Source organism: Cololabis saira, chromosome 5, assembly GCF_033807715.1.
Source record: "Cololabis saira isolate AMF1-May2022 chromosome 5, fColSai1.1, whole genome shotgun sequence".
In the NCBI taxonomy this organism is placed as follows: Eukaryota; Metazoa; Chordata; class Actinopteri; order Beloniformes; family Belonidae; genus Cololabis; species Cololabis saira.
This window is the reverse complement of record NC_084591.1, coordinates 49,982,621-49,999,607: the sequence shown is the minus strand read 5'-3', so window position 1 is coordinate 49,999,607 and position 16,987 is coordinate 49,982,621. Positions and strand designations below refer to the sequence as shown.

Genomic DNA, 16,987 nt, shown 5'->3' with positions numbered 1-16,987 from the left:
AGAGACTCTGACGGATTCTGGTTCATTTTATTCAACCAGCAACGGCAGCAGAAGTCTGTTCTGGTCCAACTCTGAGGAATCTAGACGGATATAAGGAACGACCAGATCTACCAGGAGCTCTGTCTCTTCATAGCTGCTTGAAGCTTCTCTCTCTCTCATTTTTTTATTTTTTAACTTGATATTGAACACAAGCCACAGACCCAGCAGCACATCTATCATCTCCTCCAGGTTCTACATTCAATTCAATTCAATTTTATTTATATAGCGTCTAATACAACAGATGTTGTCTCTAGACGCTTTCCAGAGATCCAGAACATGAACATAAACATAAACATAAACCCCCGAGCAATTATTACATAAACAGTGGCAAGGAAAACCTCCCCTTTAGGAGGGAAGAAACCTTGAGCAGGACCAGGCTCATAAGGGGGGACCCTCCTGCCGAAGGCCAAACTGGGGAATCGGGGACGTCAGCAGCACAGCAGGCAGGTGGAAGCAGCAGCGGGATGACCAGAGGGGGGGGTGCGTCAGCAGCACACAGCAGACATCCACGTGGGCAGGTGGAAGCAGCGATGGGATGACCGGGGATGGGGGGGGGGGGGGGGGGGGACCGCAGGCCAGAACGCAGCAACCAAAGCTCCGGCCTGCAAACATGCACAAAAGAGAAAAAAGGGGGCCGGCACAAGAAACTACAGAACATTGGAAAAAAATGATAGCTATGAGATATTTATAATAAATAAAAATGGTAATGGAGAAGAGAGGCAGGGAAAAGGAGAGGAGAAGAAGGGTGAGAGGCACCGCCCAGCGGATCATGTCGGTCCCCCCTGCAGCATCGGCCTATAGCAGCATATCTACCACCAAGCTATATTTGAGACTAACTATTATAGTCTTGTTCTATAGCTGCAACTATGACTACTGACTCTAACACACTAGAGTTTACACTACCTAGAGATTTACCAACACCAGCTAGAGGTTTACTAAACACTAACTATAGGCTTTACTAAACAGAAAGGTTTTAAGTTTAGTTTTAAAGGTTTTTAAACCTGCAACCTGCAGTAAACCTGCAAATCTGAGGGATTTACAGACAAACATACATTACAGGCTGAACATCTCACAACCAGACAAAACAATAGAAAATGCTGCTACACAATACATTGTTTAAAAAAAATAAAATTGTGACTTCAATTTAGACCTACCTGCAATCTCATTTCAAACTAATTTCTTCTGCATTTTATTTGACGAGATGCATCACAAAGAAACACTCCTACTTTCCTCCAAGTATCCAAGGAGTTTCTCAAACACTCCAATACATCCGAGGAGATTATCACTTTAGCATTATAGTTTATGTAACTATTATTCACTGCACTGGCTTGTAGTCAGGATAAAGGGTTATGGTTGGAATTTTGAAAATTGTAAAATGACAATAAACATTTCAATCAGTGAAAAAAAAAAAGTCATGCCCAAGAAATGCAAAAGGAAAAAAAAGAAAAATTGTGATTCTCATTTTTCCAGTATTATTATTGTTCAGCCCTTATATAAAATAAAATATTCACAAGCTTTAAATATTTGTTTAACTGCTCAGATGATCATCTAACTGCTGCACTCTTTCTAGCAGGCCGCAGTTTTGATTCATGAACAATCTGAATATCTAGTTGTATATTCTTCCTGTTCAACAGAAATTAACTCAATACCTGCACAGAAATGACTGAATGAATGAATGAATGAATGAATGAATGAATGAATGAATGAATGAATGAATGAATGAATGAATGAATGAATGAATGAATGAATGAATGGCTGTAAACTGGGCAAGGCAAGTTTATTTGTATAGCACAATTCAACATAAGGTAATTCAAAGTGCTTTACATCAACATTAAAAGCAGCAAGACACAATTAAACAGTAACAAGTCAATTAAAAAGGGAAATAGAAATAAGAAATAATACAATACAATACAATGAAATAAAATAGAATAAATAAAATGATAAGGAAAGAGGTAAAATAATAAAAAGCACAAGTTGTTAAAAATAAGGGCAGTAGAGTACAGCAGGTAAGTATTTAATTAAACAGTAATGTTTTTATCCTGATTTAAAGGATCTACAGTTGCAGCAGACCTCAGGTCTACAGGAAGTTTGTTCCACCGGTGAGGAGCAGAATAACTGAACGCTGATGAACCTTGTTGGTTCTGGTTCTGGAACCACAACAAACCAGATCCAGGTGAACCTCAGGGGTCTGGGAGCTTCATAGGAACTAACAGATCCAGATGAACCTCAGGGGTCTGGGAGCTTCATAGGAACTAACAGATCCAGATGAACCTCAGGGGTCTGGGAGCTTCATAGGAACTAACAGATCCAGATGAACCTCAGGGGTCTGGGAGCTTCATAGGAACTAACAGATCCAGATGAACCTCAGGGGTCTGGGAGCTTCATAGGAACTAACAGATCCAGCATGTATTTTGGTCCAAGACCATTCAGGTCTTTGTAGACCAGCAGTAGGATTTTAAACTCTATCCTTTGACTCACTGGAAGCCAGTGTAGTGATTTCATGACCGCTGTAATGTGCAAATCCATCCATCCATTCTTTTACTGGTATAAGAATAAGATAAGAATAAGAATACTCTAGTGCAGGGGTCTGCAACCTTTTTTAGCCCAGGGATCCTTGGATGAGAGAAAAAACAGAGCAGGTCCCGCTTGTAATTCTTATTTTTTCCCTTTTTTTTAATGTGTCAAATTTTAAGCCTGGCTTATAATAACTTTTGAATGTGTCTTATTCTGCTTCTATCACCTTATTAACAGAGGTGGACAGAGTACTCGACCCCAGTACTTGAGTAAGAGTACAAATACTACTGGTCAAAATTGACTCCGTTACAAGTAAAAGTAGCTCAGTCAAAATATTACTCGAGTAAGAGTAGAAAAGTACTTGCTTTTAAAGGTACTTAAGTATCCAAAAGTAAATGCTTTTAAATTTACTTTAAGTAAAAGTAAGAGTAAGAGTAAGAGTACATTTCTTATTTTCCACATCAGTAAATTACTATATTTTTTCTAAATTAATTGTTGCGGCTATGTCTTGACTTGTTGCGGCTCTGTCTTGACAAACGCAGGCTACTGGCGGTATCGTTTTGAGGAGGCTTGACGTATTTCCGCTTTATGTACATCCCAGTGGAGAGGGTGCACTGTGATAGGTCTCCTCCTTTGACAAAAACAGCTTGTGTCCAATAGGATTTTAGGGAAGAAGAAAAAAGAGCAGACCTGAAAGTAACGAGTACTTTTCAGCCTTCCTAGAAATTTACTCGAGTAAAAGTAAAAATATTTGTTTTGGAAATGTATTCAAGTAAGAGTAATAAGTACCAAAGAAATCTAATACTCAAGTGAAGTACAAATCCTCTGGATATGTACTTAAGTACAGTACTCAACTAAATTTACTCTGTTACTGTCCACCACTGCCCTCAACACACCATCCCCACTGTCAAACATGGTGGTGGCAGCATCATGGTTTGGGCCTGCTTTTCTTCAGCAGGGACAGGGAAGATGATTAAAATTGATGGGAAGATGGATGGAGCCAAATACAGGACCATTCTGGAAGAAAACCTGATGGAGTCTGCAAAAGACCTGAGACTAGGACGGAGATTTGTCTTCCAACAAGACAATGATCCAAAACATAAAACAAAATCTACAATGGAATGGTTCACAAAAAACATATCCAGGTGTTAGAATGGCCAAGTCAAAGTCCAGACCTGAATCCAATGGAGAATTTGTGGAAAGAACTGAAAACTGCTGTTCACAAACGCTCTCCATCCAACCTCACTAAGCTCCAGCTGTTTTGCAAGGAGGAATGGGCAAAAATTTCAGTCTCTCGATGTGCAAAACTGATAGAGACAAACCCCAAGCGACTTACAGCTGTAATCGCAGCAAAAGGTGGCGCTACAAAGTATTAACTTAAGGGGGCTGCATAATTTTGCACGCCCTATTTTTCAGTTTTTTATTTTTTAAAGGGGACATATTATGGCATTTAATGTATATTTTAAACAGGCCTTGAATGTCTTAAAAACAATCTAAAGCTTGTTTTTTCTACATAAATCAGAAATTCAGCCTGTGGGCCGTGTCTATAGTTTTACCGCTTCTAACCCCTTTTTCTGTGCTTCATTCTAAGGGAAGGGGGGGGTATGATAATGAGGCTCTGTGCTGATTGGCTGCTTGAATGACGTGTAGCAGGGGAGGAGAATAAGCCTCACTCCAGGGAGAAGAGCAGCCGGCTACATGTCCCATGCCAGGGAGCTTTTGCGACAAAATAAAATCCAGTGCTTTATTTTTTTTGTATTGACTGTCCTAACTGGCCGCGAGTTTAACGGTTTCAGCGTGGACAGAGAGCGTCCGATGTCACACGTGATAGTCGGACGCTCGCATTCAGTTACACGGTGTAAACGGATCTTAGACCCCGTCCACACGTAGCCGGGTATTTTTAAAACCGAATATTTCCCCCCTCCGTTTATAAAATAATTTGTATCCACATTACATCGTTTTAAAAAAAAACAACCTTTCCACACATAACCGAAGATCTGCGTTTTCGACCACATTCATAAGCATTCCAAACCTGTAGATCATCTGCAGCTCCCGGGGAAGCTGCGCCTCCGCGGCGCAGCTTCCCCGGCAGGCGCGTCTCCTTCTCGGTTAACGAGCCCCGGTGTCCCGCCACGGAGCTGCCGCGTTATCGACGCAGCCCTACGCCGTAGGGTACGGCGTAGGGCTGCATCGGTGTAACACAGCAAACGGTGGTCAAGAGCAGAGACCATTTATTTAATAAATAGCTTGGAGGACAGATGGTAGATCATCTGTAGTTCTGTAGTAAGTAAGTAAGTGTCGATGCAAAATCTCATTTCTACTCTCCCTCGCTGTTCAAACAGCCACCGCTTCTAAACAATGGCGGAGCTACAGCCGGCGGAGAGAGCTGGTTGTGGGCGTGGTTTCAGCAGCGGAGGCCGACCTATGGAAATCTGCTCCTGTCGTGACGTAACAACGGGAGCAGATTCTAATCGGCTCAAAAAAAATCACGTGACACTGGGGGATTCTGTCGGGCGGGGGTCAGAGACCTTGCAGAAATTCATGGGATTTCGTCTCCCCAGTGCTGGCAGGGTGAGGGGAGACCACTTCATATATGTTAAAACAAGAAAAAACGTGTTTTTCATAATATGTCCCCTTTAAAAAAATGTTTGAAATATCCAATACATTTCATTCCACTTCATGATTGTGTCCCACTTGTTGATTCTTCACAAAAAATTACAGTTTTATATCTTTATGTTTGAAGCCTGAATTGTGGCAAAAGGTCACAAAGCGCAGGCAGGTGGAAGCAGCAGCGGGATGACCAGGGGTGGGGACAGCAGGCCAGCATGCAGCTCCCGAAGCTCCGGCCCAATCAGCAAGTCCCAGGTTGGGGTGCAGGGTCGGGGAAAGGTTGAGAAGGGGCAGGGCCAGGGAGAGGAGTCTTGACGGACAAATCTCTCCCCCGCCTGACCGGGCCATTACCCTGCCCCTCCCACGCTGCAGGTTCCGGTGTTGTGCACTACTACTCCCACCGTTCAAGTGTTTGAGGACCCGGTTGGAATTGAACCTTGTATTTCTCGGTAACGTAAGACACTTGTTTGCTCACTCTGATCATCCAGAAGATTCCTCTGCTTACCCCTCTGCAGTCATTCCCTCTGTTTAAACTAAAATAAAGAAAAAAATTTGATTTTTGTTATTTTATCTCCTGAATCTGGATCTGCTGGTCCAGGACTAAGACTGGACCATCAGCTGGTTTAGTCTGGATCTGCTGGTCCAGGACTAAGACTGATAGTTTGACTCCGAACCCGATGCAACAAAGAAGAAACCCTCCGCAGCCTGAAGTCGTCGCGTTTAACCTGAATCCTGCTGTCCAGGAGAAAAACAGACACATTTCAGGTCTGCCTGCGTTTTTGGCTCAGTCCATTTGAGAGACGAGATATTTCTGCCCACACTTAAGTGGTGGATCAACAGGGAGCTAATTTGTTTGTCGTCTTAAAGGAGCTTGAGGCCGGATTGTGGCAAGATTTATGAAAAAAATCTGTATACATTTTAAGTTTTCTAGTAATAATGTCAGATGAAGCGTTCCAAACCCAAAAGAATGTTTCCTCTAGTGTATCTCTCCTTTGCCTTGAACAGGCTGTGTGCTGCAAAATGTGCTGCAATTCGGTCCCGAATTTCCCGCGCTGGGCTGCGGATGTGACGTCACATGACGCTGCAGGCGCGTCCTCCCCGTTCTCCCGTGCCGGCTTCACTGTTGGCTGCAGTACCCCCAACTGCCGTCGTGGTGAAGGGTGGCGATAGAGAGTCTCATTTCTTAGGCCCGTTTACACGGGGCAAAAACGGAGGCGTTTTCATGCGTTTTGGCCGTTCGTTTACACGAAAACGCAGCTCAAAGCCCCCAAAAACGATCATTTCTGAAAACTCCGGCCAAAGTGGAGATTTTCAAAAACTCAGTTTTCACGTTTGTGTCTAAACGGAGGAAAACGGAGGAAAACAGAGGAAAACGGAGATTTAAGCTTCAGAACGTCACATTATGCACCAGAAACTCACCAGCGTCATGTGTGCGACCTGTGTTTAAAATTAGTTTGGCCACCGTCAATATTTTCTTGTATTTTACCTGTTTTATATTCCGTCTTGGAAGTAAAGCCTGAATTATGGTCCCACGCCAGATCGACGCAGAGCTTGCGGCGCAGGGCACGCGGCGATGCGCGCCGTACGATGCGCGTCGCCCGTTTTATAATAGATGCATGGTCGCCGCGTGCCCCACGCCGCAAGCTCTGCGCCGGTGCAACGCGGAACCATAAATCAGCCTCAACTGGAAGTTACACACGTGTCATTTGTTGATGTTTTTTGACTGTTGACGTTAACAGCGTTTTCATGTGGGTCCGTGTAAACGAGGATTTTTTTGAAAACGTAGAGGGGAAAATATCCGTTTTTGTAAATACCCGGCTACGTGTAAACGTGGCCTTAAAAGGAGCCTCAAGCTCCTTTAAGTAAAATAAGAACTTAGAGGATGTTTTCAAATAGAAACACATTTTCAAGCCACTGATCTGTGGTATCTGTGGTGTCTGTAATACTGTAATACTCCTTATGGCCAGAAGAGGGCGGGATGGACCAGTGGACGGTCAAACATCTGGATCAAACAAAAGGGAGTTATTCTTGCCACTGTTCATGTTATGTTTATGTAATAATTGCTCGGGGGTTTATGTTTGGTCTCTGGAAAGATCCTAGAGACAACATTTGTTGGAATAGATGCTATATAAATAAAATTGAAATCAGTCCATGTTCTACCTCTCCTCCTGATTCAATCACTTCCACTGTTAGGATTTTTGCTGACAGAAATAAAAATTATCCAAAAAGGGAATTACAAAAGAGAAACAAAAAAACCCCAACAAAAACTGAAATGTAATTGGTCTATTTTTTAAGAGTTTCTCTTTTCTCTACACTCCGATGTCAATGACTTTAGAGTCTCAGAATCTCCCAATGAGTATTATTTTTCCAGCATAAGTTACCGTGACAACACGTCTAAGAAGTGGACCGCCTTGCAAATGCTTCAAACTGGGAGTGGAGGCCGAGGGGAAGTGGTGAAGCCGCTGATCCGGGGACGACCAGGGCACCTGTGGGGGGGCCCCCATCGCCCCGGCCGGGCCCCGAGAACCGGAACACGCTGTCAGATCTCAGTCTGGACATGGAAGCTCCTCCTTCCTCGGGATGTTGAAGGTCAGTATTCCTCAAGTGTCAAAGAGTCCAGACTCCGCCGGGAACCTTATGGCGCTTTTCCACTAGTACCTACTCAGCCCGACTCTCCTCCACTCGGTTTGGTTCTTTTCCACTAGGGGTCTAACCAGTACTCGAGTTGTAAAAAAAAAAATCAGGGGGGATGGGGGATTTTATCATGTGGGGACAGATAATTTGTGCTGATTACAAATAATATAATATATTACAAATAATAGCAGTGACCAAAACACCTGCAGAAATACTGCAGGAATGACATAGCAGGAGTAGAAAAAGTAGAAAAATCTGCCAGTGGATTTTTTTGCTTGTAATGAGAAGATAAATCTTGTCCCACTGGCAGATTTCTCTACTTATTTCAAGTGAAAATTTACTTGAAACAGGGGAAAATTGTCAAATAAGTTATTTTTCTGGTGATGACTCTAAATGTTGAAATAGCAGTAAAACCACATTCATTGATGAAATGACATAAGGGATGGAAAGGAGGGATGGCAGTTTTACAGGGGGGGATGATTTGGACTGTTTTTATTTCAGGGGGGGATGCCATCCTCCCTCATCCCCCCTCAACTCCAGTACTGGGTCTAACGTGCCGAGTAGATACTTTTCTGTATCTACTCTGCCGAGGTTCTAAGCTGCTGAGTCGGCTGTATCTGACATCATCACACTACAGGCCACCGATTGGTCGGGGGGTTGGAGTCAGACGTCTGAGTCAGGATGTGACATCAGAGAAAGAGCGACTCCTAGAGATCTTATCCGATTGGCTCACAACTTGGTTTGTACAATCTAGACACATGGCCGACGCTAAATTGAGAAGCTTTTACGTTTTTACCAGAGGGCGTGACCGTAGTGAACCGGTAAAGTTTGAGGTCATTTTTAAGGCTCGTCATGAAACATCAATTGGCTGTAATTCAGCAATACATGATTTGATCTGGTCTGAGCCTGGACCCATCTATGGTGGAATATTCAGGATCGGTTGTAGCGCCACCTGTTGGCACCAGGAATGTCATGTCATGTCTTGTAGTATGCATCTGTGCTCCAAGCAAGATAAGTGTATTGATCTCAAACCTGGTCACATAATAGGTAACACATTGGCGATGACTGACAGTGAAAACTGTAACTTTTTATCAAAGGGCGTCAACGTTAGAGGTAGTCAAATTTCAGTGTCTCGCCATGAGCATAAAAGTTGTTGTAACTTGCTCATACTTTGTTGAATTTGACCCAAAATCGTTACATTTAATCAGGCTTCCATTCTGAACATGCAAGTCATACAAGCTTCCACTGCAGTACGCCTGAACGTGCACAAGGGTGGAGGGCCCGTTCATCGCTGCTTGCAGCTTTAATTTAACTTGATATCAAACACAGGCCACAGATCCAGCAGCACATCTATCTTCTCCTCCAGGTTCTACATCTTTAGTGTTGTTGTCTTCTTAGTTTAGATCACACAATCAAATACGTCACAGCAGCTTCACTCCAACCTCCTACTGCTGATCTGGGTATTGAAAACAAACGAGGGCACGGTGAGTGGAGTCGGGCTGAGTAGGTACTATTCAATTCAATTCTATTTATATAGCGTCTAATACAACAAAAGTTGTCTCTAGACGCTTTCCAGAGACCCATACCCAGAACATGACCCCTGAGCAGTTATTACATAAACAATGGCAGGTAAAAACTCCCCTAGAGGGAGAAAAACCTTAAGCCAAACAGTGGCAAGAAAAACTCCCCTTTAGGAGGAAGAAACCTGGACCAGGACCTGGATCATAAGGGGGGACCCTCCTGCCGAGGGCCAGACTGGTACTGGTACTAGTAGGTACTATTGGAAAAACGCCATTTGAGTGTGAAACTTCTGGAGGATTTACATACCAAGAACCGGAGAAAAGGCAGCGGGTATGAAAAAGATAGATTTATTTGATGACAAATTAAAACATAAAGATGTCAGAGTTCGAGGGAGAGCAGCAACATTGAAACTCCACGTGGAGAGAGAAGGATGATTGGCTTGACCTCCCTCCCTCCTCAGACAAAAAAAAAGGGAAACAAAGACTTACCACACAAGAGCACATATATAGGTGAAAAAAAAGAAAAGATCCCAACTCTGAAAGAAAAAAATACTTCAGAATGACAACTTGCTTTTTTTTTTAAACTACAAACACTGAAGTTTAGCCACAAGTTTTACAACTGTCTTTAAATTTTTGTTTTTTTTTAATACAAAAAAAAAGAAAAAGATAATTAGGATAATCTCTATTTAGTAATAGCAACATTTTAACAGTAGAAACTGTCCCTTATTCCAGGTTGGGTGACGTGGTGGCAGACGGAGGAGCAGAGGAAACAGAAGACCAGCCTTTCAGACACACGAGAAAAAAATAGACTAAAGAAATAAGCTGCAAAAGAGAAGTGAAATGCAGTGTTCCCCTCTGGTAGTTCATGGATATCACACCTGCAGCCTGTAACCGATAACTGGGTGATGGAGGAAACCGTGTTAATGAGAAACATCCAGAGCTGATGAGCTGCAACAACATCCATGGACGACACTTTCAGTCCAAACCGTTAAAAGCGTGTCGGTCCCAGATGGAGGTGGAGAGATTCTTAACGGACTCTGGTTCCAGTTTAGTGAGACGGAGCAGCGACGGCTGCAGCCCTGGTGCTGGGAGAGAGAGAGAGAAAACAAAAAGGAGCAGCTGGCTGGTTTCTGAACGCTGACCAGTCCTTTGGCGGAGCCGCCACCGGAGCTGCCACTGGCCGTTCCACCAGAGCTGCTACCGGTTGCAGAGCCGCCACCGGAGCTGCTACCGGTTGCAGAGCCGCCACCGGAGCTGCTACCGGAGCTGCTACCGGTCGTGGAGCCGCCACCGGAGCTGCTACCGGTTGCAGAGCCGCCACCGGAGCTGCTACCGGTTGCAGAGCCGCCACCGGAGCTGCTACCGGTTGCAGAGCCGCCACCGGAGCTGCTACCGGAGCTGCTACCGGTTGCAGAGCACCAGAGCTGCTACCGGTCGCTCCACCGCTGTAGTGTCTGAAATGACTGAGACAAGAACTGAGACACTAAAAGGAGAAAAGGCGGGAAACCCGCTCCGAGACAGAGTTGAACGAGCAAGTCCAAACTTCAGTTCAGTTTGTTTCCGTGGTTACCACCGGAGACGAGGCTGCGTCTCCACGAGCCCGCCGGTGAATTCATGTTTCAAAAGTCCATCACTACACAGCTATGTCTTTTTTTGTTTTTTTTTCTCTATTTCTTTTGGACGCACTCCTTCAGTCATCCAGTCGATACCTCCCCCCCCGGCCTGGTCGGCCTCGCCGGCTGACAGTCTGACAGTTCAGTCTCACGTCTCAGGGGGGGAGATGAGGGAGGCACCACGGGGTCAACACACATTTGACCCCGTAAAACAAAAAAAAAGAAAGAAAAAGAAGAGAAAATGCCCTAACGTAGTAACGCGGATGCTCGTGAGTTCCTAGCACATGGAGATGGTGACGTTGATGCCCAGGTTGCCGTTCTCGGCGAACAGCTGAGCGATCGACGTGTCGAACACCAGGCAGTCGCTGTTCATGATGGCGGTGGCGATGCCCTCGTGGATGGAGCGCGGCGTGGCCTCCCAGGTCAGCCGGCGCCGGTGGCCGTTCAGCTCCAGCCGGTACGCAAAGTTCTCGGCCTGCTTGCGGGTGCCGATGAGTTGGACGATGGCGAAGAACTGCTGGTGGCCGTCGTACTTCTCCTGCTTCTCCAGGACCAGCATGAAGTGGAAGCCGAAGCAGGACTGCATCATGACCCAGTCCACGGCGCCAGGCAGGTTGATGTCCGTCGCCAGGAACACGATGTCCTCCCCCTGGACAGACACACGCACGGACAATCAGTTAACCAACATTTTATCATCACCTCCGTGCAGTAAAACAAGCTGCTGATTCACCCCCAACCTCAGTTCCACCGTCTAGACCAGGGGTCTCAACCCGCGGCTCTAGAGCCGCATACGGCTCTTTAGCGCCGCCCTAGTGGCTCCTGGAGATTTTTCAAAAATGTTTGACCTTTTTTTCCTTATTTTTTTCTCTTTTTTTTCTTCTTTTTCCTTTTTCTGCTTTTTTTTCTTCCTTTTTCCTTTCCTTTTTAATCTCGACATTTCGACTTTCTTCTCGAGATTTGTACTTCAACATTAATCTTGACATTTCAACTTTTTTCCTAGACATTTCGACTTTTTTCCTCAACATTTCGCCTTTCCCCATTTGGTTTATAGGTTTATACAAGACTTTTAATTTTTTGCGGCTCCAGACATATTTGTTTTTTGTGTTTTTGGTCCAATATGGCTCTAAAACATTTTGGGTTGCCGACTCCTGGGTTAGAGGGACGACGACGTCACAGATGCAACGTCACAGCGGATTACGCCCAACGGCCACCGTAACGTTATGTTTTTTAATTCGGAATAAATTATTCCGAATTAAACTACTTTCCTTAGAGTTTACATGGAAATAGTAATTCTGAATTGAGGTTTACATGGAAAACACGTTTGATGGTCTTTCTCCAATTCCTCTGAAGGTCTGGGGGTTGGGAAGGTTCTGATTGGATAGGGGGGGGATCGGAAGTTAAACTACCGGAAGAAAAACTAACTTAACCGCTAACAATTTTTTTGTTTCCATCTGTTCTTTTAATGATTTCTATTTATTAAATAAATGGTCTCTGCTCTTGACCAGCGTTTACTGCGTGCTGCATCTTGAAACTTTGTTTGGAAAACCAGCCCAGCGTGGAATATAAGCGTCATGGAGACAGACGGGGGAGGGAACGAGCAGAAAGAAAGACCGGGATTAATTTAAAGAGGAATGAGTGGATACATGATCGTGGAATTATTCTATTCAGATTTAAAATCGGAATAAACCAACCACTTACTTCAGAATTAAGTTTAATTCGGAATGGCCATTTTCATTCAGAATGAGGTGTTTACATGGTAATTTTTACTCATTTTAAGTCGGATTTAATTTTAATTCTGAATTAAACTTCCCATGTGAACGCACTCAGTGTGTAGGCCTGTGTTGCCGATTTTTTTTTTTCATCATTGCATTACAACTTTTGTGCCCAAAAAAGGAATGTTTTGTTGGACACAAGAATAACTGTTGCTGTGTTTTTGCCTTTAAATATGTTTAAAGGTATGAAAACATTAGAGTTTTCAGTTATAATTGTATAAATTGTCTATATTTCATTACTTTATTTACTGTCTTGGGGTTACATTTGCATAAAATGCTAAAAACCAAATTCTCAAAAATTAAAAACCGATATAGAAAATAGAAAAAAATTAAAAGGAATGTGGGAAAAACTAAAACCGATTTGATCCGTCTCTGTTTCCTCCCTGGATCTGTTTGATAATTCTGACCCACGATGTTTCTGAAAGCAGTTCTATCAGCATTCTGGGAGCTGATTGGTCCTTACAGCATCATTAGCTGCAATGCATTAGCTGTTGAATCTCAGCATAATACTAGTATAAATATGTTAAAGAACTACAGTCATATAATTCATGCAACTGTTTTAACCCTTGTACTGTCTTTGGGTCAAAATTACCCAATTCTCCTCCCTCCCTCCCTCCCTCCCTCCCTCCCTTCCTTGACCCAAAGACAGTACAAGGGTTAATAACCCTAACCCAAATCAATATCGGAATCAAATTGAATCGGATCGAATCAAATCTTGATAAATGGATTCTGAATCTTAAGAATAGGAATCAAATGGATTCTTGACATGTGAAGGATCCTCAGCCGTGTCAGTGTGGTGAGAGCGTTCATCAGTCTGTCCTCCACACCAGCTGAGCTGAGACAGAGTTCAGCTACATCAGTGCTTCTCAAAGTGTGGGGCGCGCCCCACTGGTGGGGAACGGAGACATGTCAGGTGGGGCGCGACAAACGGGAGGAAATTTTCAATTTCATGCCTATTTTACTATAAATGCTATTGACAATAAAGATAATTCACTAAACAAAACACACACACAAACATAGCAATAATTAATAGCTAAACCGTATTTCCGCGACCATTCGGCACGCCGTGTGGAAACCCTCAGTTTTGTGTGTCATTTCTGGGTTTAAAACACACACATTGCGCTTGAACAAAAAGGCGCCGCCTACACACACGGAGCGCCGCCTTACAACCACAAACAAACACACACAAGCATACAAGTGTGGTATTTAAAAATAGACCGGGAGCAAAACTTAGTTTGATTGTGCTTTATTTAAGTTATTAAATTAATCAAACCCATCGAAATCTCCATCCTCCGTTTCTGCATTCATCCGAGGCTGATCGGGACCGGGAGAACTGATGAGCTGCGACGGGCAGAGCCCACAGCTCTCTGGCCGCGCTGATAGCCGAGTCATTTTCCTGCCGTACGGCCCCTCGGAAATGATGCCGGCTTTTGCAAAAGCCCAAACAACAGTCCAACCCAGCAGACACGTCAACCCACGCATCTATTCTTTAACAATCCTTCAACAGTAAACGACGGAGCCCGCCGCCCGAGCGCAGCAGCTTCGGCTCCCGCTCGGGCGGTGGTTCCTCCGGTCTTCGGGCCCGTCTCTGCGGCGCAGCTCCCCCGGGAGCAGCGTCTCCTTCTCGGTAGTCGCTCCGTCCGCTCCAGGCGCCCCGACACGGAGCCTACGCCGTAGGCTCTGCGTCGGTGTAACGCGGAACCATAAATAAGCCTTTATAATAATACTATGGGCGCATTGCGTCATTGGGCGTGCGGTACATTTAAAAATAAAAAAAGACCTTTATATCCGCCTAATAGTCCTTAAAATACGGTAAAAAGCATTAGGGGACCGGAGAAAAATGTACCCTGGAACTAAAGTGCAAAAACAACGATTGACGTTGGACTGTTAATTACAGCGGCACAATATTTGCAGCATCGGACAGAAAGCTTTCAACATCATTCTTCCCTTTGCCACTTCATATCTCTGCGAGAAGCTTTTCAGCTGTTGCTTCTCTAAAAACTAAGTACAGATCCCAGCTCAACATTGAGCATGATTTGAGAGTGGCAGTTTCCAGCCTGCAACCCCGTTTTGAAAGGATGTGCAGTGCAAAACAGGCAACACTGCAGCCACTAGTAATGCAGGGAAAGTTCACTTGTTTATGTTTTTGCAAATTAAGTTATGATAGCACAACTGCACTTTTATTTTCTCTTTTTGAACTTTATGTTATTTGTTGTGTTTGATTTTGATTCAGTATCAAATATGACTGATATACTTTGTGCTACTAATTTCAATACATTAAAAATAATTTGAAGTTATTCGTCAAGATTTTTGTTGGGGCGACGGGGGCAAGTGGGGCTTGAAAATCCCCACTTGTTCAAAGTGGGGAATGACGAAAAAAGTTTGAGAACCACTGAGCTACATCAAGTGTTTTTCTCCTTGTGCTCCAGCAGAGGGCGCTGTTAGGATCCAGCATCAGCATCAGGCTGGGACGTCACATCTGGATCACATACTCAGAAACAAGCCTCTCCAAACTGCACACCAGGTCAAATTCTTTCCAAGTGGAATTTTTCAAAAAGGAGTGGCAGTTTGTAAAGAGCAGGGCATATACCTGCTGCTGGAGAACTGCTGGAAACGAAATGGGTGTGTGTGCATGGATGGTTGTACAAACCCATCAAATTATGATGAATAACAAATATAATTTAAAAATCAATACAAATCCACAACTTATTCTCTTAAAAGCTTGAAACTGACAAAAGGTTTGTACCATTAGCCATAACTTTCATTGTAAGTGAAAGAAATCGTGCATCATTTTTGATTTAGCTGCACATTGCACACAATAAAGCAAATAAACACAGAACAATTGTTATGGTAGCTTGATGTTTTGTTGTACATTGTTTAGCATGAATCACTGCTGAAAGGAGATCTTAAAAACAGGGGTCTCCAACTCCGGTCCTGGAGAGACCTATCCAGCATGTTTTAGGTGTAGGTGTTTAGGTGTAGAATTCCTACAGATACAATAGGGCTTTCGCACTGTAAGTGCTCGGGCCCTAATAATAATTAAAGCTGCAAGCAGCGATGAACGGGACCTCGCGTGTGCAATTTTCACCAATTGAAATATATAAAATATGCACCAAAGAATTGATTTTCATAGTTTCATTGGTTAACGATCACACACTGAAGGCATGTAGGTTTAAACCTCTAGGGTAGAATGGGGCATGATTCCCTGTGTCCACATGTGTCGTACCTGCAGCGTGGTGATGGACTTGTGTTTAACTCTCTAGGGTAGAACGGGGCATGATTCCATGTGTCGTACCTGCAGCGTGGTGATGGACTTGTGTTTAACTCTCTAGGGTAGAACGGGGCATGATTCCATGTGTCGTACCTGCAGCGTGGTGATGGACTTGTGTTTAACTCTCTAGGGTAGAACGGGGCATGATTCCATGTGTCGTACCTGCAGCGTGGTGATGGACTTGTGTTTAACTCTCTAGGGTAGAACGGGGCATGATTCCATGTGTCGTACCTGCAGCGTGGTGATGGACTTGTGTTTAACTCTCTAGGGTAGAACGGGGCATGATTCCATGTGTCGTACCTGCAGCGTGGTGATGGACTTGTGTTTAACTCTCTAGGGTAGAACGGGGCATGATTCCATGTGTCGTACCTAGTGATGCACCGAATGTTCGGTAACCGAAATTGTTCGGCCGAAAATGGCAAAAAAACACTTTCGGTGTTCGGTGGAATAAGTGGGAAAAAAACCGAACAATTAATAACGGCGTTGTAATATAAATAGACTGGCCGCTCCGTAACTGTTGCGCACCACATAAATCGTTGGCCAACCAAAAACTAACCACATAACACTCCCGTAATGGTTGCGCACCACATAAACTGTTGGCCAACAAAAAACTAACCACATAAGAATTTTACCTAACATTCACCAGCAGGTGGAACCAAAACAACATAAATCAATCTATTACAGGTGCGTTTAGATGACGAAATCAAACAGATAAAAGAGCGTGGAGTGAAGTGGTGCGGTGCAAACATGTCAGCAGTGTGGAAGTATTTTAGAGTGGCAAAGAATAAAACAAGAATGGCTGTTTGCAATGAATGTTCTGCTCAAATATCTAGAGGGGGCACATCTGCAAAGTCTTTCAGCTACAAGTTTGATTTATCATTTGAAATGATAAAAAACCCTGAGCGCTTTAATGCATTTTTATTGTTTTAAGGCCTATGTTACAATGATCAGTCAGTTAAGCCTAACGTAAGCTCAAAGATGGCCAAAAAATGTATTTTGCTAATTTATTTATTT

General features: G+C 43.8%; 1 protein-coding gene across 3 annotated transcripts in view; it reads right to left on the bottom strand.

Annotated features, from left to right (window-relative positions):
• Positions 1–9,649: 9,649 nt before the first annotated feature.
• Positions 9,650–16,987, bottom strand: part of siah1 (siah E3 ubiquitin protein ligase 1) — a 75,337-nt gene continuing 67,999 nt past the window's right edge. For all 3 annotated transcript variants that reach the window (XM_061722338.1, XM_061722337.1, XM_061722339.1), the window contains one exon: positions 9,650–11,579. In XM_061722338.1, the coding sequence (XP_061578322.1) occupies positions 11,208–11,579 (372 nt within the window). In that variant the 3' untranslated portion in view covers positions 9,650–11,207. The remainder of the gene's footprint in view (positions 11,580–16,987) is intronic.